This window comes from Hibiscus syriacus, unplaced genomic scaffold, assembly GCF_006381635.1.
Source record: "Hibiscus syriacus cultivar Baekdansim isolate YM2019G1 unplaced genomic scaffold, ASM638163v2 tig00117021_pilon, whole genome shotgun sequence".
Taxonomy (NCBI): domain Eukaryota; kingdom Viridiplantae; phylum Streptophyta; class Magnoliopsida; order Malvales; family Malvaceae; genus Hibiscus; species Hibiscus syriacus.
The window spans coordinates 47,604-73,199 of NW_024063527.1; the positions used below are offsets into that span (position 1 = coordinate 47,604).

At 35.9% G+C, this 25,596-nt stretch overlaps 2 protein-coding genes, 1 long non-coding RNA gene and 1 pseudogene across 3 annotated transcripts; 2 read left to right on the forward strand and 2 right to left on the reverse strand.

Annotated features, from left to right (window-relative positions):
• Positions 1 to 647: 647 nt before the first annotated feature.
• LOC120195945 lies at positions 648 to 4,092 on the forward strand (annotated as a pseudogene).
• An 899-nt stretch (positions 4,093 to 4,991) lies between these two features.
• LOC120195949 lies at positions 4,992 to 5,563 on the reverse strand. Its single transcript, XR_005523124.1, has 3 exons — positions 5,399 to 5,563; positions 5,128 to 5,256; positions 4,992 to 5,023 (listed from the first exon to the last, which is right to left on the reverse strand). It is a non-coding gene; the product is annotated as an uncharacterized LOC120195949 (long non-coding RNA).
• An 11,717-nt stretch (positions 5,564 to 17,280) lies between these two features.
• LOC120195948 (protein anon-37Cs-like) lies at positions 17,281 to 18,259 on the reverse strand. Its single transcript, XM_039197875.1, has 3 exons — positions 18,050 to 18,259; positions 17,818 to 17,884; positions 17,281 to 17,420 (listed from the first exon to the last, which is right to left on the reverse strand). The coding sequence occupies exons 1-3, from the start codon at positions 18,242 to 18,244 to the stop codon at positions 17,392 to 17,394; spliced, it is 291 nt and encodes a 96-aa protein (XP_039053806.1). The 5' UTR covers positions 18,245 to 18,259; the 3' UTR covers positions 17,281 to 17,391.
• A 649-nt stretch (positions 18,260 to 18,908) lies between these two features.
• Positions 18,909 to 20,831, forward strand: LOC120195947 (protein CHAPERONE-LIKE PROTEIN OF POR1, chloroplastic-like). Its single transcript, XM_039197874.1, has 3 exons — positions 18,909 to 19,282; positions 19,995 to 20,370; positions 20,630 to 20,831. Exons 1-3 carry the CDS (start codon positions 18,923 to 18,925, stop codon positions 20,803 to 20,805), a joined length of 912 nt encoding a protein of 303 aa, XP_039053805.1. The 5' UTR covers positions 18,909 to 18,922; the 3' UTR covers positions 20,806 to 20,831.
• The last annotated feature ends 4,765 nt before the right edge of the window (positions 20,832 to 25,596 follow it).

Sequence of the window (25,596 nt, forward strand, 5' to 3'; positions counted from 1 at the left end):
TCTTCTAAATCCAATTAATATTTTTATTCATATTATTTCAAATATCAAACAAGTCTACTGTACCTAGGATGGACACGAAATCTAAATTCGACCTAATCCAATTTGATTAAGTCGAGTTTTTGGAAAAAGTTTGGATTTAGATCGGTTTTTTAGAGAATAGGTTCGGGTCAGATTCAGGATAAAAAATACCTGATATGATCGACCTAAAAAAATAATATAAGTATACCTTATATATTTAAAGATAATTGTAATAATATTTTTTTTTATTTTATTTTTTCAATTAAGTCCATATTTTATGAATAAAATTAATAATTTTATATTATTTCAGATCGAAGTCCAATTATACCTCAAAAGTCAGATTAAATTTTGGGTAAAATGAAATTACTTAATCGGATCGGTTCAAGTTTCAAGAGTATTAAATTTCTGAATCGAGTCCGGTTGGCTGAAAACCTAATCCAACCACCCCTTCATGTACTGCCTTGCATGGGTTAGTGTTAAGTCCTCCCAAAACCCAATACGATGTCGCTTCACTCTTCTTTCCTCTCGTGACTTTTTGCTGTCTTTCTCCTTTTTGCTTGAGGTCATGAAACGGTGCCGTTACATCTGTTTCGTTCAAATACCCAATGTTCATGAAACATTAAACAGCGGTACTCGGAATTTTTATTCTCTTTTAGTTTTTCCCAGATTTGAGTCTCAATCAACAACCCTTCTGTTTTACCTAAATTTTTTCTGTATAAATTTCGTGGATATTGCTAGGTATTACTATTTTTCTGTCGTTTATTTTTGCCACTCACAAAACTTTCTCTTTTCTTTTTGTTGGATTCATTTTATGTGTCAAAGTTTCAAGTTTTGTGTAGATCTAACTAGTATGGTCTATTAATAACTTTCCCGTTTTGATTTTGATGATTTTTGTAGACATTTTTGAAGTTATTTTTATTGATGAGGTGAAAGTGAGTACTAATGGATACTAAGCTCCAATCCCCTCTTTCATATCGGTTAAGCCAGAGGGAGCGTAATAATCAACGCCCATTTTCTAAAGGTAAGCAAAATCTATAAAGCTTTCGTGAAAACTTGGGTCATGATTATTGCATTGGTTTATGTTGTATGTTTGTATATCTCTAGTTTTTAAAAGGGTAATTTGTATCTGCTACCTGCTTCATTTCATGGATTTTGGATTTCGGTATCACTTAATAAGATGCAATTTTTTAGGGTTTTGGATTGTCTCGATGCAGATGATGAAAGTGGCTTGTTTTCTTCAATGAGGTTGCCGCAAGATAGTGCAATCAAGACTGTGTGGAAACAGGGGTTTATTCGATTGGTTCTTGTCGTAGGCATTCTATGGATGTTACTTATTCTTATTGTGTTATTGTTTCATGTTTGGTCTTGCCAATCTTCGATTTCTTTCTTGTCAGGTACGGTTCATATTTTTTTATTTGATCTGTCTCTACTTTCGATTGTTCGTAACTATATCTTGTTCGGATTTAAATAGTCAAACTCTGTTAGTTTCTACAGAAATATGAGTTAGGATAATGAATATAGTTCATTTTGCTTTTCTGCTATTTTGATCGAAAATTTGAACAGATACTGATCTAGTGTACTAACTTTTGCTCCGGGGACGGGTCATTGTAAATTTGACTGAAATTTGTGTTTCAACGTTGAACTGCAGCGTAATTACATTACTTAATGAATGCTGTTAGTTTGTTTGATGTAGTGACATCTTTTATATTTGTTAACTAATTATCAGATAAATACTTGGGATAAAAAGATTGGTTTGATTCTTTTCTGTCTCAGGGAGGTTTTTATACAATCCAGAATTTGCTTTGGCTTCCTTTTTAATGTGCTCTGCTAATTCTTGATTTAGTCAGGATTTATCATTTATCAAGGTTACATTCATATTTCATAACTAGTGAAAATGTCCCAAGCAACCTAAATTTTTGGCCTGCAAATTGTATTTGTGTTTTCTTATTGGTATGAGACGATGTGTTGTTCCCTTCATATGCAGCCATGTGTAACAAAGAGAGCAAGGTATTCATTGCAATGGACTTGCTTGGATTGGCTCCGAAACCAGAACATCGTAAAGTTCATGCACACTCTTGTTTATCAAAATGCTGATCACTCCATTTTAATGAGTAATATTGATTGTAAATTAATCTAATAGGTTGTCCAATTCCAGTAGTTGGTGACCCTGACAAAATAGTTATTCCAGACGGAAGGACACCGGATTTAATTGTTAAAGATCTAACTTATATTGATGAGGAGGATTTAGTTAGCAATGGATCTCATTCCTTCGCCGTATTTGGAGGTAACCAAAGCTGGCTTCAGAGAGAAGAGAGTTTTAAATTGAAGCCAATTATGAAGGTAAAACTTATTTTATTGCTTTTATCCCCTTGTCTTATTCATATGGGTAGATAACTTGGGCAGCATCTGGTCTAGGTCCAGGGATAAGCATCCCACCACCACCCAATTAATTTTTTACGTTCCATATACGACGGGGATGAAAATTTCCTCATTCTTGCATCTGCCCCCTCCTTACCTCTGTTAGATGGCTGGAAATTGAATCAAGTGGTTTATCATGTAAAAAAAATCCGTTTAGGTGCACTGTGGATTTCTGCAAAATGGTGGTGCTGACATGAATCCCGTGGACATCGAATATGTCAAGAAATGTAGGTTTGTGGTTGCATCTGGGATTTTTGATGGATATGATGTGCCTTATCAGCCATCAAATATAAGTACTCGTTCTAAGCAGCTCTTCTGTTTTCTGATGATTGTCGATGAAATATCTCTCAAATTTATTAAAAGTAATGTGACCGTGAGGAAGGATAAAGGTAAGGGGATGTGGGTAGGCATATGGCGTCTTGTCCCATTGAAGCATCCACCTTATGATGAACCCAGAAGGAATGGGAAGGTTCCCAAAATTTTAACCCACAGGTTTATTCCCTCAAGCGCAGTACAGCATTTGGATTGATGGAAAAATGGATCTGATAGTTGATCCATTGCTCATCCCTGGAAGGTATTTTCATGTCTGATTAAATAGTTAACAACTTTGCTTTTTCCATTATTTTCCTTGTTGACTAATGAGAGGAAAGACAACCTCCAAAGATATCATCATCTTATTGAACTATGATGAACTATGTAGCTTATTGCTTTAAATTTTTTCTTGCTATAGAATGTTTGAATTATCTTGATGCAGAGACTGTTGGATTATATGAATATTTTCTATTAGCAGATACCTATGGCGTGATAAGCATACCTATGCTATTGCTCAGCACAAACATCATAGGAGTATATATGAGGAGGCTGATGCAAACAAGCGGAGGAAGCGATATGCCAGACCTCTTATTGATCTGCACATGAAGATATATTACTCTGAGGGAATGGATACATGGAGTTTGAAGAAAAATACGTTTAGCGGTATGAAGGGAGACATGGTGTTCTTCTATGAATTATGGAAGGGTTGCCTTACGTAGTAAAGTGCATGACCTTCCAATGAGTTCATAAAGGATAACATTCTTTTTTTTTCCTCTTCTATTGATGCAATTTATGTTTCTTGGTACTAACACAAAAACCAAATGCAGATGTGCCTGAGGGAGCCATAATTATAAGGGAACATACCGCATTGAATAATTTGTTTAATTGCTTGTGGTTCAATGAGGTCAATCTCTTCACACCTAGAGACCAGTTGAGCTTTGGCTACGTTGTATACAGGTTAAAGGGGTTGTTTAAGTTCTTTATGTTTCGAAATTGCGAGTACTACTCACTTTTTGTACTGCACCCGCATACCCAGGAACATTCTTCTAAAGTAGAGTGGGTGAAAAGCTTGAGTGAGTTCAAGGGTAGCGGTTGTAGCAAGAAAGAAAGTAGAGGTGGATTCGGGTTGTGGACTCCCTATCCCAGGAATATTGATTCTGTTACCCTGCCTCTGGTGGTAAGAACATCGAAAGCTGGCTGACGTTTATCATAAGCAATCATGATCTCCTTGCAGTCGAAACAATTATTCCATGGTTTCTTTTATGGATCCTGTCCGACTTTGCTAAGCACGGATGCCCTTGTAAACTTTTGTACATTAGATGGAAAAGAAAGGAAGTTATCTCCTGAGCATGATTCATATTGAAGTCGATAATAATTATTTTTCTTTACATAATATCCCAATTCACAAGTGAAATCTGCTGCATGAATGTAGGAATTTGCATACATTGTCTGTATTAGATCTATTGAAGAAAATAACCGGACAATGGAACTTGGTTGATAATCTCATTAAGCCTTCTATTTAAGTTGCAAAATGCTTCGATGTGAGGCTCATCTTCCTCGACAGGAATCACTATGGAGAAACTCCCTTCTTCAAGGTAATCTACCACTCTATTTGCAGCTTCGAGCCCCGTTACATAAGATTTCTCCTATTATAAGCAACAGAAAACCATGTTCAAACCGGTTATATAATTGTTTCAAAGTCCCTTTGTAATGATATGCAATTTGATATCAGAAAAGCAAACCTGTGACCGGGAACCATGTCGGGTTATAATCCAGTCTCCTGCCATAAACAAATTAGGGAACGATGTAGATCCGTGCATCATGTACTTATATGAACCGCTTCGAGAAGCAAGAAGACGGAATTAGGTGTTGGTTTAGCCCAAAAGTATCTAAACATATTGCAGAATGCTTTAAAAGGGTCTGAAAATGGTACAAGAAGATGTCGATCGTGCCTATTTATAGGTTTTCTTCCCCCCACATCCTCATCATAATCTTCCTTGGGTTGTTAAAACGTCTTGCAAGATTAATTTTTAAGCCTGAAGTTATAAATTCTTTGGCAAAACATACCCTCATTGTCACCAAATATGACGGTTCGATTCGATTAGGCTGTTGGTTGCTCACCTGGGAAAATATGAGTCAATCCATTCGGAAACCTTCTGATTTCTTTGTCCACCACATTAGCTCTCTCAAGGCCATCTATGCACTTAGAAAGATATGACATGACTTTTTCAACTACAAGTTCATCTTCCAAAGGCAGCAACTCATTGGCATGATACTGCATGGCAAGATAAAGATCATTTCCATAATTTTAGTACAAGTTTCAAAATTATTTCCTCCCAATGACAAAGATAAGATCCATGTTTGAAGGCAAAAACTTACAAAATCAGCTTGTAATATGGTTTCCGTATCACCTTTATGCTCATCATGAATTGTGGTCAAGTCGAAGAAGGCACACCCAAATAGATCATCGAATCCAGCACAAGCGTTGCTCGGAATCAGGATGAAAACCTGGTGTATTCATTACATAATGTCAACTTTAGCACCTTGTAAAAGCATATTCTTGACTAAAACAAGGAAATCCACTACAGAAATGCACAAGATTTCTGCCATGATATTCAGTTCTAAACCAAGGGAAGATCTGTGCACCGACCTCCCTATCCAGCCGTAACTTAACGGTAACAAAATCAATGCCAGCCAAGTTCAGAACTTTCCGAAACTCTTCCTGTTTACGTAATGCTGCACTAAACAGGACTCAACTGCCAGTTAAACAGGATAGCTGAAAAGAGCCACCAACTGAACCACTAAAAACTATACTAAAGATGTGGAGAAAGCATAAAGCATGGATGACCATCTAATCAAAACTTTGAACTTAAAACTTTCTATCAAAATATCAACATACTAAAACTATATTGCATGAAAATGCATCCCATGTAAGAAAATTTCAGAACAAAAAACCTGTTCTTGATCGTTTCTTGATGCTTGGCGATCCCGACAGCAATATAGCTGCATCAACAGTGTAGGTCTCTTTGCCAGAAACTACTTCCGTTATGCAACCCGTTTCCTCATCGACTTTGAAATATGTTACCCTTTTACCCTCCAGTATTTCACAACCTTTAGCCTTCAAAGACTCCACCCACGGCTCAAAGATCTTCTCCGTTGTGGAGCCACGGCAAAATACTACATCGAAATGCTTCTATAACCATCCATAAACAAAACTCCACCGAGTCAATTCGAGAAACGAACAGATAAAAGATCGGATATAGCAAATTTCAACAATCAAATCTGGTGGGAAAGAAAATATCTTGATAGAGCCTCTCAGAGCATCCAAACTGCTTAAAAAGCTCCCTTGCAGTAACTACCAGTTAAAGCTCTGAATAAGGAACTTGAAAAGTTCACCTCTCTAAGACACCCGAATTCGTCCATTAAATTTATTTTATACAATATATATATATATATATATATATATATATATATATATATATATATATATATATATATATATATTATATAATATATAATATTATTTATTCATTTAGTTCCGTGTTACAGGCCCATTACACGCAAACAAGAATAGCCCAAGGCTAGTGGCCCAAATCCACGTGCAAACCAGCAATAAGTAATTCCACAATAGATTTAGGGTTTGCAAAAACCCTAGCGCCGCATGTCCATCTCTGGTCCCGTGCCGTTCGGTCAACCAAATCCCGATCGAAGTTTCCTCGCACAACATGCCTCCCATGACAGGTTTTCTCGGCGTCGTGACCGCATGAAACACAAGCAAGTAACAAATCAGAATCATGGACTCAACAAACACAGCCAAACCGAGTTTTACTCGGAGCAAAACTCTAAAATAGGCTTGTTTTTCGATTATAAATACATGTAAATCATCACGATTTGGGGGATCACACGGTTGTACACGCAAATACTGAAACAAAACACGAAAAAGTAGAAGAATAATACCTTGTAGATTTCGAAAGCAAGAAAGAAATAAAAAAAAATTAACTTGATTCGGCGTGTTTGGCCTTGTGAATGTTGTATTTCACTTGTTATCTTTCTCGTTTTTCTTCAAAACGTCCGATGAACAGGGGGCGTTTTCAAGATCTACTTCCGTAGATCTAGCCACCGCGACTTGTGTTTTTGAAAAAATTATTCAGATTTTTAAAACAAAGAGGGGAAGGGCTTTAAAAAATTGAAACTTTTTACATTTTGTCGCCGGCAAGCGGCGGTCGGTATCTGGAAACTACGGTAGCGTTCATGTGTTCATCAAGAACACATGAACTGGGCAGAGAAGAGGAGAGAAACATGAGATGGGTCGGCTGATTAAATGAGAACAAATGAAGTTTTTAAAAAAAATTAACTTATATACTCGGCCCACGAAGACCTGTGCAACCCGACTCATTAGCAAAGGATCCGCGTGTTTTTATTAAAAAGAGGTATACTGCACTTTCGTTCCCTCTTATTTTAAAACCTTCCATTTTGACCCCAAATTCGATTATAAACCCTAATTTTGTTTAATTTGACCACTCAATATTTTTCTTTTCAATTTGGCCCCTGTTAAATTCCATCGTATTTTTTATATATTTTTTAAAATCTTTAATTTTTACTTTTTATTATATATATATATATTATTATTATTATATATACATATATATGTACATATATATATATATATATATATATATATATTTCTATTTATTGGTTTTACTCTATATTTGATTTATATATATATATTCAATTGTTTTTTTCTTTATTTATTACTACTTTCATTTGTTCACTTTTTTTCCTGTTTAATATTTTATTTTTTACGCATATTTATTTCATTTATTTACTCACTTTTTATCTTGGTTTCTTTTTATTATTTATTTTTATATTACATTTTTTATGTGTATGTTCCCTTTAGTTTCCTTATTTCATTTGTTTGTTTATTTACTTTTTGTTATTTTGCTCATTTATCTTTTTCATTTTTCCATTTTATTTTTTTCATTCTTATTTCCTGTATTTTATTCTTTTTTTACTTTATTCATTTTCATTTTTTAACGTCCTTATGTTTTAAAAGGGGTGTTTCAATCTATCGGAGGTAAGCTTTGAGTCATTATTTTTACCTTTTAATTTAAAGTTACAATTTTCTTAATCTAAGACAACTGTAAATTACGTAGTACCGAAAGGGCAGTTCAAGGGTGCTAACCCTTTCTTGACTGTAACCGACCCCCAAATCCGACACATCTTTGGTACAACGCAGATCAGGTAAGATGGTGTCTGATCCACCTAAATTCGTTTTAAAATGGTCGGTGGCAACTCTAACCCAATTATTCAAGTCGAAGCCCAATTCCGGGCCCAACTGAAAGACGACTCCGTCAGCTTGGCGACTATGCTGGGGACACAGGTAAGTGAGTCAGGCTAAGGTAATTTCCAGTTAGCTTTTTAACGAAAAGGGTAAGTTTAAATTTTAAGGTAACATTTCAATCCTTATTGCTTACTTTTGATTATATTTTCGAGTAAATAGTTGTACTAACCATTTTCTAATGATTTCAGCCCCTAAAGATTTTTCATCTAAGGCTTTAAACACGAAAACGACGCCTTCGTGTGAATTTATTCACCGTATGGACCTATCAAGTAGCCTCCGGGATTCATATACCTTATGCATTCGTGTGAATTTATTCTCCGTATAGGCATAAAGGAATGTGTCCTCTCGAGTTTAACTTAGTCCACACAAACCTGTGATGGGTTTAGGACTAAGGGTCTGGCAAGCCCAAGGGGCATCGGCAAGGAGAACTCGGGTACCGTTTTTTAGAACCTAAATCGGGAGACTATGGAGAAGTAGAGCCTACCCCGAAACCCTATTCCAAAACCTAGAATATTTTTTACCCTAACCATGCTATTTGCCTTTTTTTTTTCTTATTTTACTAACCTTTTACTTTCATGTTTATTTTCATCATTGCATTATAACAAGAGGTCATTGATACCTAAAAAAGTATTTGTTACACACAAAGTAATCTGAACTAACAGATAAAGGGGTTGTAATACAAGAGATAAAAATGCAGAGGACAGTCTACAAGGCGATTATGTGTCACATTTAACCCAGAAGACGTGGTGCCCATAATTGAAGAGTATATCACTCTACTGCATTATAAAGGACTCAAAATGATTCGAGTCTACATTAAGCACAATAAAAGTCTATATTGGAAGAACTGACTGGCAGAGGTTACAGGGGCAAAATGAAGGTTACTAATTTTGGGAGTCCCATCAAAGACAAAAATGGCAAAACAATAGCTGAAATTGGAGACCATTACTGACGAATTCAAGAAACAAACAAATGAACTTCACAAAGTTCTTATCAATTAAGGGCTCCAATGGTTTATTCATTCGGAACAAGCTCAACAAAAGATAAATGCCTGAGATACAATCATTCGAGACTTCTTGGGCCAGTACAAAAAGTAACTCAACATTTGTACGGTTCATCCAGAGAAGCCGGAGTGGTTCGACAAGTTATTCAACCAGTGACAGACGAAGGCAGAAGACTAGTCAACATGTCAGAAGGTGTCATGATATTTTTTTTTCTCTTAAAAGATAAAACACTTTTGTCCTCAATAATGATTATTCATAACAACAGACACATTTTTTTGGATCAATGCCTCGGACATTTCATGCATCATGCATTTAGACATATTTTGCATTTTGTTATTTTCTTTGCATTCGCATTAACTAACGGAAGAATGCTTCAATAAAAGGAATAAATATTGGATACACCACCTCAAGCGTTGGACACACCCCATCTGCATAACATCCGCTTGAAAAAGAGGCGAATGGAGGCCAGAATCATTCAAATGAAGAAAATATGGCAAAATTATAGAAAGAGCTGGAGGATAAGATGGCTCAGAAAAGTCAAAGTACCCTAGAGTCCATCAAGAAGAACCAGGAGTCCTTGGTCGATCAAATTATGGCCAAGTTATCGGGTCTCCAACAAGCCAATATACCAGGGGTAGGTTCATCTGAAAGAGTCATTATACCACCAACCCCACAAGTGGTTGTCTCACATGGGATTTTACACGGATTACAAGTGGACTCATCTGTTATCAAGGGGAAAGCCATATCTGGTGCAAATATACCAGCTTCTGCAACCAACACTGACAATCATCCGGAAGACTATCATATCCCAGATTTTGACGAGGAGGATAAGGCAAAGAATATGGAAGAGAATATCAAGATGTTAGAAGATCATATGAAGATGGTCCAAGGGGACCATGATTATTATGGAGTGGACGCAATGGAGTTGAGCCTGGTTATAGATTTGGTGCTTCCACCAAAATTTAAGGTCCCAGAGTTCGAGAAGTTCGATGGGAACATCTGCCTCTCAGCCCACATCACTATATTCTGTCGGAAGATGACGGGATATGGGGGAAATGACCAACTCCTGATCCACTACTTCTAGGAGAGCCTATCTGATTCAACTATCCGGTGGTTCAACCAGCTCAGCCGAACTCATATTAAGACATGGAAAGACTTATCCAAGTCTTTTTTGGAGCAATACAAGTATATTAACGATATGAGACCAGACCATGTTATGCTAAAAAGACTGGAGAAAGAACACAATGAAAGTTTCCGACAATACGCACAATGATAGAGGGATTTGGCTGTGCAAGTTCATCCACCTTTGGATGAAAAAAAACCAGGAAACTGTTTGTATAGACCTTGAAGACGCCTTACTTTGGGCACCTGGTGGCAATTACATCGAGAACTTTCTCAGATCTAGTTATGACTGGTGAGATGATCGAGCTAGCTATAAAACAAGGAACAATTGAGAGAAATGACTCCAATGAGAGGCTTCCCATGAAAAAACAAAGAGCGAGAGATCAACAATATTAACACCTACAACGCTAACAAAGGTGTTACGATCTCAACCACTGCAGCTGTACCATCCGGTACTTCTAAATGAACTCAGAGAGAACCAAGGAATGAAAGGGAATCTTACCTGACTAATCTGGGGATTAGACCTCATAATGTCTTCCATAAAAAGACTCGCATCAGTCCAATCCCAATGACATATGAGGAGTTACTCCCAATGCTAGTTGAGAAGAATCTTGTGACTCCGGTTCAATCCAAACCTAGAGAGGCCCCATATCCTGAAGACCATGATATTAATGCCATATGCAGTCATCATATCGGGAGCTCAGGGCACACCACTAAGAACTATGGGGCATTGAAACGTAAGGTCCAAGATCTGATCGATTCAGGGGCATTGACTTTCAATGAGTAATGAGGCATTCTGATTGAGTTGATTGGGGCATCCATTAGGAGTTTTGTTGTGTTCTCATCTTGTTTGAAATTGTTTTTCTTTTGTGCTTCTTATGTTCAAAAGTCACTTGACGTTCAAACATTTTAAATAAAATGCTTCATTCTGAGGAAATGAACAAATTTTAATCTTGAATTCCTTGAATATCACCTTAATTAAAAGTTGTTTAATAATTGAGGTTGTAAATATTTGATAAATGACAAGATTAAACCCTACAAAACAAAGACCTCTTTGTCTTAATTTAAAAGATACATCAGACTACACGCTCTTCTCTTACAGGGACCGAACTAGTTTTCTCTTCTTATAAAGAGTCCATCAAAGGTTTGGTATTCATGTATGTGTAGGAGCGAACAAAATGGGGCAACTAGCACATGAGATTGCAAAAGTAATTGGTTTATACTTTTGTTTAAGACGTTCAGTGATGATCATGATCTTCTCAGATGGAATGGTCAAGTAGGTGAATCTAGTTTAGGTCAGTTGCTTGGGAATTGAACTCTAAAGATGAGATTTTCTGACCTTCAAAAACACCTAGACTATAACAGGTTCTTCTTAACAAACTTAAAAAATTGGACCCGTATACCCACATTATAATATTATTTATATAAAATAAAGCTTGAGTTGTCCCTCTAGAGAAATTGGTTAAACGCCCCGGCTTTATGGATAATATTCAGCTAGCCTGATAAAGGTATTTACATATTGAGTTGTCCCTCTAGAGTAATTGGTAAAACGCCTGGCATTATGGATCTAGCTAGCCATTTAATGACAAATTTAAATAAGGAGTTTCTGTAAAAATGGACTAAGGGAGTTAAGGAATACTTGTTATAGTCAAATACACACGAGCACTCAAGAATCTCCCTTTTAGACCGATATTTTTGCACTACCTTTATTAGAGGAGCTTACAAAACTTGAACAAATGGAAGATTTCAAAGAACTGAAACAGAAGTGTCTTGAAAGGTCTAGCCATTGATTATGCTAGTTGTGTCATTTTGTTCGCCTCCGATCAAAATGTCAAATCAAGAAAGAAGGATATGCCATGATCTTCACGGTGACCTAATCGATGAAACAAACCTTAATACCCACCTCTAAACCAACTTTTCGATCTTGATATTTGTCAAAGGTTTGCAGCTATCAAAGATTAAAATATCATTTAATTCTTTTGATATCCAATGAACTCCTGTTTTATGATTTGCTTCAATTGTGAAACCTAGAAGGAGGCAATATTTTTCAAAACTCCTTTTGATATTTTTCAAAATTTTGAAAATTCAAAGAAAAAAACATTTTCAAAAAAGATGAGTTCTCTGGAAGCATGTCTTGGAAATCAACGAATATCTCTCCGAAGCTCAAGATTGAACTGGGGCAGGAGAAGCCAAAATTTTAGGGCAAAATTTGTTGGAGCAAGAAAAATAAATTATCTTAGGTTGAGGTTTGTAAGAGTACACCCTGGTGGAAATGAAGACAAACTGGGTCTAAGAAAATGAAGACTGCTCATACAATTATTCCCTTCACATATAAACATTTTGTATATCAGATTTAAGCATATTGAAGAATCCAAGATCAAGAATCAGAAATTCAAGATTCCAGCATCAAGAGTCATCGAGACTGACAACCAGAGATTGAGATTTATCTCCAAACCCTAAAATAACATGTTTCACATATACATTTTAGGCATACATAAGAGCATTGCATCCATGGCATCACATATGTGCATAATTTTGCAGATTCATGCTAGCGTCAATTTTAACTTCACAGCGAAAGATATTGAACTCAAAAGACGTGCAATTTACAAGTGTAGATTTTAACTTCACAACGAAGGACATCCAATTAAAAGCTCAATTTCACAGCTTCCATGATTTCAATTTCATGAAGGATATCATGCCCGATGAAGTGATTTAGTGCCACAATAAACATGCCATCCACATATTTGACTTCCTTAAGTCAACGATTAAAGCTTCTGAAGGGATTTCCTTAACATGCATGAACAAGAAGATTATCGATCACCTTTGAGATTGTTTCTCTTGAAACAAGGAGTTGTCTCACTCAAGACTAATTTACTCAAAACAAAGTTTTGTCTCTCTTGAGACAGATTCTCTCAAAACAAAGTTTTGTCTATCTTGAGACAGATTCTCTTAAAACAAATTTTGTCTCTCTTGAGACAGTTTCCCTTGAAACAAAATCTTTGAATCTGTTTTCCTTGAAACAAATTTTGTCTCCCTTGAGACAGTTTCTTTTGGAACTAAGTTTTGTCTCTCTTGAGACATTTTCTCTTAAAACAAATTTAGTCTCCCTTGAGACAGTTTCTTTTGGAACTAAGTTTTGTCTCTCTTTAGACAGTTTCTCTTGAAACAAATTTTGTCTCTCTTGAGACAGTTTCCCTTGAAACAAAATCTTTGAATCTGTTTTTCTTTAAACAAATTTTCTGTCCCCTGAGACAGGTTCTTTTGGAACTAAGTTTTGTCTCTCTTTGGACAGTTTCTCTTGAAAAATTTTTTGTCTCTCTTGAGACAATTTCCCTTGAAACAAAATCTTTTAATTTGTTTTTCTTTAAAAAAATTGTCTCCCCTGAGACAGGTTCTTTTGGAACTAAGTTTTGTCTCTCTTTAGACAGTTTCCCTTTAAACAAATTCTGTCTCTTGAGACAGTTTCTCTTGAAACACAAAAAACCTTTGAAATTGTTTCTCTTGAAACACAAAAAACAAAAAACCTTTGAAAATGTTTCTCTTGAAACACCAAACCTTCGAGTTCAGTTATGCTCAGCTCAAAGGCACATCATTTGCAGCATAGCTTAAGTCGAGAAAAGCTATCTATCAACGAAGACCTTTAAAGTTTGATCTCATTCAGCTTGAGTGCCTATCAACAACTTGATGAAGTCAAAGAATTACTTTCCAATCAAATTTTTAGCCAATGTCTTTAAATCGAAAAGAATACCAAAGTGGACTACAATTTGGCAATAAGAAGTCACATTATGATTCAAATTTCGAATTGTGGCTTCAATTCAATATAATTTCAAGATGGAATCGACTTCACGACGAAGGAATCATCTGTGACATAACAACACCAAAGTCTTCAGGACAAGTTTTACCTTTACGACAAAGTATCTTGAGCCAGAAGACGTTCCATGAGCTACTGGTCAAAGCTCTGAGCTCGATTTCAACTTCACGACGAAGGATTTCGTGCTCATAATTTTTCATTTCAACTCGACCTCACGACAAGGGAGTTATTTCTTATTTCAGTTCAAACTGACAAACCTATCAAATATCGGGTTTCAACTATACGACAGAGGACTTCGATATGGACGAAATTTGTCTTTTAATCTTTGCTCTATTTTCGTTACACGATAATGAGCAAAGAGGGGCAACTGAAGACACCAGAATTCGTCCATTAAATTTATTTTATATAATATATATATTAATATTTATATTATATAATATATAATATTATTCATTCATTTGGTTCCGTGTTACAGGCCCATTTCACGCAAACAAGAATAGCCCAAGGCTAGTGGCCCAAACCCACGTGCAAACCAGTAATAAGTAGACCCACAGTAGACTTAGGGTTTATAGAAACCCTAGCACTGCATGCCCATCTCTGGTCTCACGTCGTTCAGTCAACCAAACCCCGATCGAAGTTCCCTCGCACAACACGTCTCCCACGGCTGGTTTTCTCGGCGTCGTGACCGCATGAAACACAAGCAAGTAACAAATCAGAATCATGGACTCAACAAACACAACCAAACTGAGTTTTAGTCGAAGCAAAACTCTAAAATAGGCTTGTTTTTTCGATTATAAATACATGTAAATCATCACGCTTTGGGGGGATCACACGGTTATACACGCAAATACCGAAACAAAACACTAGAAAACACGAAAAAGCATAATAATACCTTGTAGATTTCGAAAGCAAGAAAGAAATAAAAAAGGTATTTTACCTTGATTCGGCGTGTTTGGCCTTGTGCATGTTGTATTTCACTTGTTCTCTTTCTCGTTTTTCTTCAAAATGACCGATGAATAGGGGGCGTTTTCAAGATCTACTTTCGTAGATCTAGCCCCCGAGGCTTGTGTTTTTGAAAAATTATTTGGATTTTTAAAACAAAGAGGGGAATGGCTTTAAAAAAAACTAAAATTTTTTACATTTTGTCGTCGGCGAGCGGCGGTCGGCGACAACAACGGCGACCGAAATCTGGGAACTACGGCGGCGTTCATGTGTTCATCAAGAACACATGAACTGGGTAGAGAAAAGGAGAGAAACAGGGATGGGTCGGCTGATTAAATGAAACAAATGAAGTTTTTTAAAAAATTTATCTTATATACTCGGCCCACGAAGACCCGCGCAACCCGACCCATCAGCAAAGGATCCGCGTGTTTTTATTAAAAAGAGGTATACTTCACTTTCGTTCCCTCTTATTTTTAATTTTTAATTTTTTGACTACCGGAGGTCCTCCACGGAAGCTGCTCTCAACCTGGCGTTGGGGGACAGCCTACTACCCTACCTCCCTCTTATCCCATTACATATGAGAATAGGGTTTTGTTGTTGTTGTTGTTGTTGTTGTTCCATTTTGACCCCAAATCTGATTTTAAACCCTAATTTTGTTCTAATTTGGCCACTCAATTTGTTTTTCTTTTCAATTTGACCCATGTTAAATTCCATCATATTTTTTTTTATTTTTTTTAAATCTTTACTTTTTATTTTTTATTATACATATATATATATTATATATATTTCTATTTATTGGTTTTACTCTATATTTATTTTATATATATATTCATTTGTTTTTTTCCTTTATTTATTACTATTTTCATTTTTTTTATTATTCATTTCACTTATATTTATTTGTTCACTTTTTTCCCTTGTTTAATATTTTATTTTTTTACGCATATTTATTTCATTTATTTACTCACTTTTTATCTTGGTTTCTTTTTATTATTTATTTTTATATTATTTTTTTATGTGTATGTTCCTTTAGTTTCCTTATTTCATTTGTTTGTTTATTTACTTTTTGTTATTTTACTCATTTATCTTTTTCATTTTTTCATCTTATTTTTTACATTATTATTTCTTTTATTTTATTCTTTTTTTACTTTATTCATTTTCATTTTTTAACCTCTTAATGTTTTAAAAGGGGTGTTTCAATTTATCAGATGTAAGCTTTGGGTCATTAGTTTTACCTTTTAATTTAAAGTTACAATTTTCTTACTCTAAGACAACTGGAAATTACGTAGTACCGAAAGGGCAGTTCAAGGCTGCTACCCTTCATTAAATGTAACCGACTCCCGAATCCGACACATCTTTGGTACAACGTAGATCATGTAAGATGGTGTTCGACCCATCTAAATTCGTTTTAAAATGGTCGGTGGCGACTCTAACCCAATTATTCATGTCGAAGCCTAATTCCGGACCCAACCGAAAGACGATCCCGACAACCTCAGTGATGGATTCTACTACAGAAAGAGAATCCTTACTTGAATCATACTTTTTCCAGGCAACATTCAACAACAACAACAACAACAACAAAACTCAATTCCCATATGTATGGGGTAAGGGGGAGGTAGGGTAGTAGGCTACCCCCAACGCCAGGTTGAGAGTAACTTCTGTGGAAGACCTCCGGCAGTCAGAAAATTAAAAATTTAGATAAAATGCAATGCATGTATAAATAAATACATAAATACATAGCTAAAAAGTATTCATATGCAGTCATTAAAATCATATGTGCGTCTGTAACGGGAATTAATCCCTGCATAATAATCCCTGCGAAAGAATCTCTGCATATAGACATAAACATAAGATAAGATCCGGCTAAATTTAAAAGAGGAAACATGAAGAGAATGATACACAGAAGTCAACGTTAGCAAGCCAGGAGGAGTCAGCTAATGACTGAAATAACTAGAAAGCGAAGAAAGATCGACAAAGAACAATCGCTTAAAACATCGAGTTACGATAATCTCCTCTCGTCGGGAAGAAAATGAGTCATTACTGCTTGCCAGCAGCCATCAGAGGAAGCGATGATAATCTATCCAGGAGCGGGAGACTGACGAACTGCAAATATGGTACAATCTCCAAATGTTAATAAAGAGAAGTACGACTTTGCAGTCTAACAAACAAAACATGAAGATGGGGTTAAGAAATACTTGTGTGTGGTACAAGGTTCCTAATGGAGTTGGCAATTGTGGGAGTTCCTGGTACACTGGAATTCGACCTGCACGGTTATCCCGAATCTGTTTGGAAAACCACAAGCAACTTTATTGGAGGTTAATGATATTCAACCTGCAGACTTCCTGGTAAATATCTCCAATCCTTCAGCTGAACACTGTGCAGATATTGTCCAGCAAGTAAAGGGCTTTAAATCCAACTCATCAACAAGACTAAATATTTTTATACGGATACCAAAACCCTATCCCCCCAAACAAAAGATGGAGATCAGTCCTCAATCTTCAATGAGAGAATCTAATAAACAAATTGCTATTGGAGCAACATAAAGTATACTACTGCACAACGTTGTAAAACTAAATTTAAGGAAATTAATCAAAATATTTCAAGACCTGTTAGGTCCTCTAACATCAAGAACAAAGATGTGGTTGCACTACTGTTAACTTAGCCTATAGTTCTAGAAAATGGGATTCATATGAAACAAAGTTCACAGTTATATAAGCTCATAGTTGATTCTTATCAATGGGTAAACCATGCTTTTTGTGGCAAATGAATATGAGATTTCTGTTATTTGCTTACAATGAATCTGTATGATTCAATAATGGCAGAAGAGCATCAAAATTGGTGTTGGAATGATTTACCTTGGATGCCGAGATTATCTGGACTGACAATACCACCACCTCCATCAACAACTGTAACATCAAATCCCTGAAAAAAAAATCACAAAACTGAAAGTTAATCAAGGAAAGGCAACATTCTTTCCCTTATAAGCAATATAGCAAGTAGGGATTGAAAAACGCTTGCGGTAGTGCAATAACTGTTTTGGTCAATACCGCTGCACAACGACTGCTATTCTGATAGCGGACCAAGTGCCTGATTGCAGAGGTGGTGAGCAGCACCGAGACCAGCCCACCCCGAGCCAACCACAACAACTTTCTTCCTCTTGTCGATGCTTTTACTGTTGTTGTTATCGTTGTTGTCTCCTCCCTTGGCATGGACTCGAACAGAATCAGCTCTGCCTAAAAATCCAACTCTCTTACTGTATCTGTTCGACATAAAAGGAACCATTTACTCATAGCCAACATGGCTTTCTCCAAGTTTGTTCTTCAACGTGACGCCTTTCAACTGCTCCTAGTCTATTTTGTTTAATTATGGGACTGTCCAGAAATTAGAGACGTGGTGTTCACTCTCATGGCCACAAATTTTCAGTGGTTTTTTTTCCCTTTCATTTTAACATTCCTCCCCGTGGATAAAACTCATTTACTTAAAAAAATATTTTTTTATTTCATTTGATTTGAAAAAACCTCTATTTGAATTGATTCTATTCATAATTTTAAAAAATTTGAATTGAATCGAAAATATTTTAAATTTGAATCGAATTTTCAAATAGAACTTAAACAATTAAAAAATTAATAATTAAATTCTTTAATCTTAAGTAATATGTTTATATTACATATAAAAATATATATAAATATATAAAACAATTTAAATTTGAATTAAAGTAATATAATATATATTTATAATTAAATTTAACTGAAAACTCTAATAATTAAATTTAAATTTTATAAACACTCGATTTGAAAATAATAAATAAAATTTAAATTATAAGATTTTTTTTTTGTTATAGTCAGACAATTAGACGGTCCTAATCAAACGAAAACATACTCCTGACCCAAGAGCGCAAAGCATAAGCCTTGTCATGTCTGATTGATTAAATTCAGCTTAGATTTTTTGTTGCCCCCCAAAATGAAGGAAGGCATTCTTTTCTCATTCTTTGTTCCAAAAATGGCTGCAGCCACACTATCCGTCCGGCCAAACCGTCTCACTCCGGGGGGGCCTGTTCCTAGACCGCCGGTCAACCAAATACATCCTTCTTTTAAATCCACGAAGACCGAGCCCTGGAGAGCCGCGCCAATCCTCCACACCCGGCGAATATTAGCCTCTCGAGCTGGTTCACGAGCTGATGACTCGGCTCCGTTCGAGATGTCTGTTGAGAACGCGCTCAAGCTCCTTGGAGTCTCCGAAAGTGCTTCTTTTGATGATATTCTTCGCGCCAAGAACTCGATTGTTGCCTCTATTAAGGATGACCAAGGAGCTATTGCTCAGGTTTATTCATTGCCTTTCTCTCTTCAGTTTGAGAATTTTATAACGTTCAAAAGATTTGGGTGATAAAATATTCAACTTTTTGCGTAAATTTGTTCATTTTTCTACTTGTTAGCATTCCCAATCTTCTCTATGCAAATTTGCAAATCCTACATTTATTTCTATTCTCAAATTGGGATTTGAGTTTTTACTTTATGTCGAATGTCGATTACCTGGATTTGATTTTATTGCCTCAATTTAGAATAATTATTCTTCTTTACAGCTCCCCATCCAAAACTAACAAAATAAACGTTCTTTATAGCATGTAATTTGCAATTTCTTAGTGTTCTATCTACTAGATGGTATTAAACTGCGGCCGCGATGTAGCATAACCGGCTGTATTGTAATATTTTAAGATCATCGTGATATAAAAACATAATTATTTTTAGGAAATAAATCTTATGTCGTTCCGTCAGCAACATCCACGGCTACAACTGCAATCGCAATTTAATACTATGATCTACTAGGATGGTGTTTGATGGACCTTTCCCATTTTCTGAATTAGACAAATGCTTATTATTTTGTTGCCATGAAGTGAAATTATGGTGCTTATGGTGGTTCATCTATAGATGTGTTCACTTAACTAATAAGATCCAATAAACAAGAACCACCATTTTTTTTTCCTGATAAATATGTACTGTATGGTTGTCTGTAGTTTTTGTTGTTTGTGTTTTAGGTTGAGGCTGCATATGATATGCTGCTCATGCGGAGCTTAACCCAACGGCAAGCCGGGAAAGTCGTGGACAGAAGCATTCGATACGCAGATGTTAAACCTGTTAACCCTCCCGGGAAAGCCGGGGAAGTCGTGGACAGAAGCATTCGGTGGGTGCAAACAACTGTGAAGAATTTACCTGTTTCAGTTGAAACTCCAGTTGCTAGTGAATTGGGAATACAGACCGGTGTGTACGGAGCTCTTATGGTTCTAACTTATGTGAATGGAGCTTCTACATCCTCGGCGATTCCTTATGCCGGACCTGACGTTCCCGGGTTTATCTTAGCAAGTAGCTTTGGTGCTTCCTTGTATTTCATGACTCTGAAGAATGTGAAGTTAGGTAACGAGGTTTACTGCATATGGACTATATTGCTTGCTATAGAAGATACTTAAGTTCATTTCTCTCTTTGAGCTAATTTTTCATGCTTTGCTCGTGTCGAACTTCGGTTTTGCTCGTTGAAGTCCTTAAAAGCCGAAGGAAGTTGGCATGCCATTGGGATTTTATGCTCCTTTCTGCCGAAGCATGCCAATAGATTAGACTGCATAATTGTTCAAATTTCATTTGTTTAAAACTTATGTTTTCCTACTTGTCTTTGCAGGTAAGGCTACATTGATTACCATAGGGGGGCTTGTTGCTGGTGCGGTGGTGGGATCAACTGTTGAAAACTGGTTGCAGGTAGATGTCGTCCCGTTTCTTGGAATACACTCTCCGACTACCATTGTCGGTGAATTTATACTCTTCTCCCAGTTCTTGGTTTCTCTGTATCTAAGGTAGGGGTAAGAAGATATTTATGGAATTTAAGTTGTGAAACCTGTAATTATTCATTTGCATGCTCATTATCAAGCTTTTCTAGGATATCATTGCATGTTGTACAAAACTACGAATAGAAGCTAGTGAAACTTCCTCTGAATATTTGATAAAAAATTATGTTTGAATTTGTGATTATTTTTATGTTTGATGGGAGTTTTCTCTATGCCCCTAGATATACCCTATAGAGGATTCTTTACGCTTAAACGGTATAGTGAAAAGATTGATGTTATCTCGGTGCTTAGTAAACGTGCGGAGTATTACCGGTTTGTTATCCTTTCCTTGACGCTCTGGCTAGTGCGGAGTGAAATATTAATTTTGGTGGGTGAGTCTTTTAATGAGAATTTTATATACACACAAGGATTAGAACTTGAGACATTACTTAAGCGATATTAAGCTGCTCCCGATGATGGAGTGAATATTATTTGCTTCAAATTAATAGCAAAAGTTATTCAGCTCGGAAAAGTAAAGCGAAGATACAATTGGGTTTTTTTCACGTTTGTTGTCGGGTGAAATTTTAAGGTACATAAAAAGGAATTTAAATACTAAAATTATTCTAAAACATACAATTTAATCCCTAAAAGGATTGTTTTTGCAATATCGTTTTTTCCCCAAAAAAATAATCGTACTACTGTTTTAAATGTTTATAAACACGTTACTAAGCTTGGATTAAAATTTTCAAACGATTTACGAATAGTAGTGTAAAATAATGATTTTGCCCTTAAATTGGTCAATTTAATGACTTAGATATGCATGGCTATTTTTGTATAAATATGAAATCAATATAAGGTAGTATTCGTTTAAATACTCTCAATCATCTAATAATGAACGCTCATATTTTTGGTATACACGATGCTTAAACCTAGTATCTCAAAAGATAATAACAATCGACTAACCATTGAAGTCGCTGGACTCATGCATATACATGTGTCGCGACCGTCTTTCGGGTGGGTCCGGAATTGGGCTTCGACTTAAATAAAATATTAGGAGTCGCCACCGATCATTTAAACAAAACATTTAGGTTGATCGGATACCATATTACCTGATCTGCATTTTACCAGAAATATGTAGGGCTCGGGAGTCGGTTACAGTCAAGGAAGGATTAGCACCCTTGAACTGTCCTTTCGGTACCATTTAATTTATCGGTTGTCTTAATTGAAAAAATTAAAATTTAAAAATTCGATTCAAATTACTTACCTTTGATTGATTAAAATTATCCTAAAAATATCATAAATAAAGTAAAAAACTAAAACAAACAAACACAAAGAGTTAGTATTAAAATCGAAATAAAAAAGAGTAAATAAAAAAGAATAAAGGAAAATTCGAATAAAAAAAAAATTAAATTGGAAAGGATTAAAATTCATGGATCAAATTAATTCTAGGAATAAGCTGCAAAAAAAAATTAAATAAAAATAGAAATTTAAAATATTAAAATAGCGAAAAAAAAAATTAAAAGACCAAACAATAATTAAGCCAAATGTAAAATAATGACTAAAATAAAGTATTCGAAAGCATAATGACCATAATATTAAAATATGGTTAGACTAGGGGGACTTAGGAGTGATTTGACCCTATATAATGATTTAAATGTAACACATGGAAAAGAAAGGGATCTAAATAGTATTAAACTAAAATTAGTGACTAGAACACAAAAAGCTATGAAATAAGGAGGAGTTAACTTGTGGTTTTCCCAAAATTAAAATAAAAGCAACTCCTTCCCCTAAATTCTATTTTTCCCGTGGATCTCCAGAACCCACATCTCTTCCTTATTTCTTTATTTTTGTTTTCATATCTGAAATTCGTTTAGTTGCCTTGATTTTATTGAGAAAAATAGGGAGAAAATCCCTTACAATTTAGTTCGAATCTTCCCACCTGACGACACTCCTTCGACAAAGGTAAGTTTTCGACTCTCTTTTTATTTTTTATATATTATTTTATGCTATTAGTTGAGTCGATTAGGTTTAAAATAAATAAATAAAAACATTCGATTACTTTTTAATTTCAGATATGTGTGAATATATTAGTATTTATAACACCTAAAATGACATAATATTTCGAAAATAATAATAAAAAACTATTGAAAATAAATAAATAAAAACTATTAAAAATTCAAAACAGAAAATCAATAAATAATAATAATAAAAATAAAGAAACTGTAATAAAAAATAGAAAACAACCTTCAATCTAGTAGTTTATTGCTTCTAAAAAAACGTCTGGAATCCCTCCTCCTCCTCCGATGTACAACTTCATCCGGCTATTTATAGCCATTTACAGATTTAACATAATAAACTAATCATACACTTGTTGATTTAAATACAATATCATATGCAATTTTTTTATTGTGAGTGGAGGGAGACAAGGATAGTGGAGGCAGACAAGGACTAGTGGAGGCTTGGTGGCCAGGCTGGGTGAGGTATGGGCTGCTGGGATGAGGACAAAATATGGGGTCTACAGCTGCCCCTCTTTGCACATTCTTGTGTTAACAAGAATAGGGCAAAGACGAAAAAGACAACCAGTTTTTGTCCGATACTTTTTTTTGTTTTGAGACTTGATACATTTGTTGGGGAGTAACTGTAATTGGGCTTTAGCCTGAGCCTAGAATTGGGCCTTGGTCTTCTTCTTGGTTTGAAGATTTCGGCTTGAAAATTCTTCCAGAAGGTAGTTCCTTGTTGCTACCATGCGTTTGATATGCCTATGAGCTGAATGAAATCGAACTCGAAGGTCTTTGATGACATATAGCTCATATCGCCTTGAGTTATGCTGTAACTGGGCTGAGGAATGAATCCCTTTTGTTGTCGATGACTCATTTGTTGTGAAATCAAGTCAATCAGTTGAGCACGATATCATTTGTCGTGAAGTTGAAATCGTGGGTTGCATTACTGCTGGTGGACACGATATCTTCGCTGTGAAGTTGAAATCGTGGATGACCCCTTCGTTGTGAAGTTGAGCATCTAATTGGATATCATTCGTCGTGACGTTAAAATCCAATCAAAAGATGAATGTTGCTGGTGGACACGATATCCTTCGTCGTGAAGTTAAAATCGTGGATGTTTCGAGTCCAATATCCTTCGTCATGAAGTTGAAATTGGCTCTGAATGAAATTGGGAAGCCCCTTCGCTGTGGAGTTGAGCTTTGAATTGGATATCCTTCGCTGTAAAGTTGAAATCCAATGTTGTTTGTGAGCACGATATCCTTCGTCGTGAAGTTGAAATCGTGGATGTTTTGAGTCCAATATCCTTCGTCGTGAAGTTGAAATTGGCTCTGAATGAAACTGGGAAGCCCATTCGCTGTGGAGTTGAGCTTTAAATGGATATCCTTCGCTGTAAAGTTGAAATCCAATGTGTTTGTGAGCACGATATCCTTCGTCGTGAAGTTGAAATCGTGGATGTTTCGAGTCCAATATCCTTCGTCGTGAAGTTGAAATTGGCTCTGAATGAAACTGGGAAGCCCCTTCGCTGTGGAGTTGAGCTTTGAATTGGATATCCTTCGCTGTAAAGTTGAAATCCAATGTTGTTTGTGAGCACGATATCCTTCGTCGTGAAGTTGAAATCGTGGATGTTTCGAGTCCAATATCCTTCGTGTGAAGTTGAAATTGACTCTAGCTAGAACCTGCAAAGTTATGCATATATGCGATGCTATGGATGCAATGCTCTTAGGTATGCCTAAAATGCATATGCAACATATGCTATTTTGGGTTCTGGAGAGAAATCTCGATCTCCGATTGCCTGTCTTGTTGTGTCTTGATTCTGGAATCTTGAAGTTCTAATTCCCGATCTTGAATTCTTCAAATATTTAAATCTGATATTTTTTATCCTTGATTTGGAAAATGGTTATCGACCATCTCAATTATGTGCATGAGCCTTGATCGACTTTCCGAGTACCTGTACTTTTCAAAGAGTCTTTGTACAGTAATATACAATTATCTTTTGCAAAAGTAAATAAATCATTAGGTTTAAATTCAACCCAAGATGCTCAAAAGGAATTGATTTAGAGAAAAGATTGTCTTTATTCATAAGGGAAAAAGAACAAATGACAAACATTTTGGAAAATGAATATATGATGAAGTGTGAATGAATGTCTTAGATCTTGATAATGTGGGTACTGTTGAACTAATAAGCCGTTAAGTGACCTTGAACGCAACCTTTGCCAAGGGATCTTTGAAGATGCGACAATGTTCAGGAAAGTGCAACCTTTCTCCGACTCGTTAATCTTGTAGAGGATTCAGATGCCGGGATGTCTGGATTTCTTGAATTAATATCCAAATCGCCCTTTCGGGTTTTCAACTTGGACCCATCCTTGGTTGCAAGACGCCCTTTACAGGTTTTCATCTTGAACCCACCTTATTTTTTTTTTGTTTTTTTTTTCTTTTTCTTTTTCGACTTAGGATGCCATCTCGAGTTTTCATCCTAAGCGAAGTATTTTTTGACTGCATCCGAATTGATAGGATGTGGGTTTCTGGTCCGTCCATTCAGCAAGGACAAGGGCTCCTCCGGAAAAGGCCTTTTTTACGACATAAGGTCCTTCCCAATTTGGCATCCATTTTCCTCTGTAATCTTTATGGATTGGCCAAATTCTCTTTAGCACTAGGTCTCCTTCACGAAATATTCTCGGCGCACCTTTGTCATGTGCCCGAATCATTCGTTTCTGATAGATTTGACCGTGATGAATGGCTTTCAGTCTCTTTTCATCTATCAGGTTCAGTGATCGTATCGAGATTGTACCCATTCTGCATCATCCAGTTTGACCTCTGTCAAGACC

Coding starts and splice junctions, on each gene's coding strand:
- LOC120195948 (XM_039197875.1), bottom strand. CDS start 18,244: ATGGTTCCTTTTATGTCGAACAGATACAGTAAGAGAGTTGGATTTTTA. Junction 17,885..18,049: donor CTCACCACCTCTGCAATCAG/GCACTTGGTCCG, acceptor TTTTTTTTTCAG/GGATTTGATGTTACAGTTGT. Junction 17,421..17,817: donor AGATAATCTCGGCATCCAAG/GTAAATCATTCC, acceptor TTGGGGGGATAG/GGTTTTGGTATCCGTATAAA.
- LOC120195947 (XM_039197874.1), top strand. CDS start 18,923: ATGAAGGAAGGCATTCTTTTCTCATTCTTTGTTCCAAAAATGGCTGCA. Junction 19,283..19,994: donor ACCAAGGAGCTATTGCTCAG/GTTTATTCATTG, acceptor TTTGTGTTTTAG/GTTGAGGCTGCATATGATAT. Junction 20,371..20,629: donor TCTGAAGAATGTGAAGTTAG/GTAACGAGGTTT, acceptor TTGTCTTTGCAG/GTAAGGCTACATTGATTACC.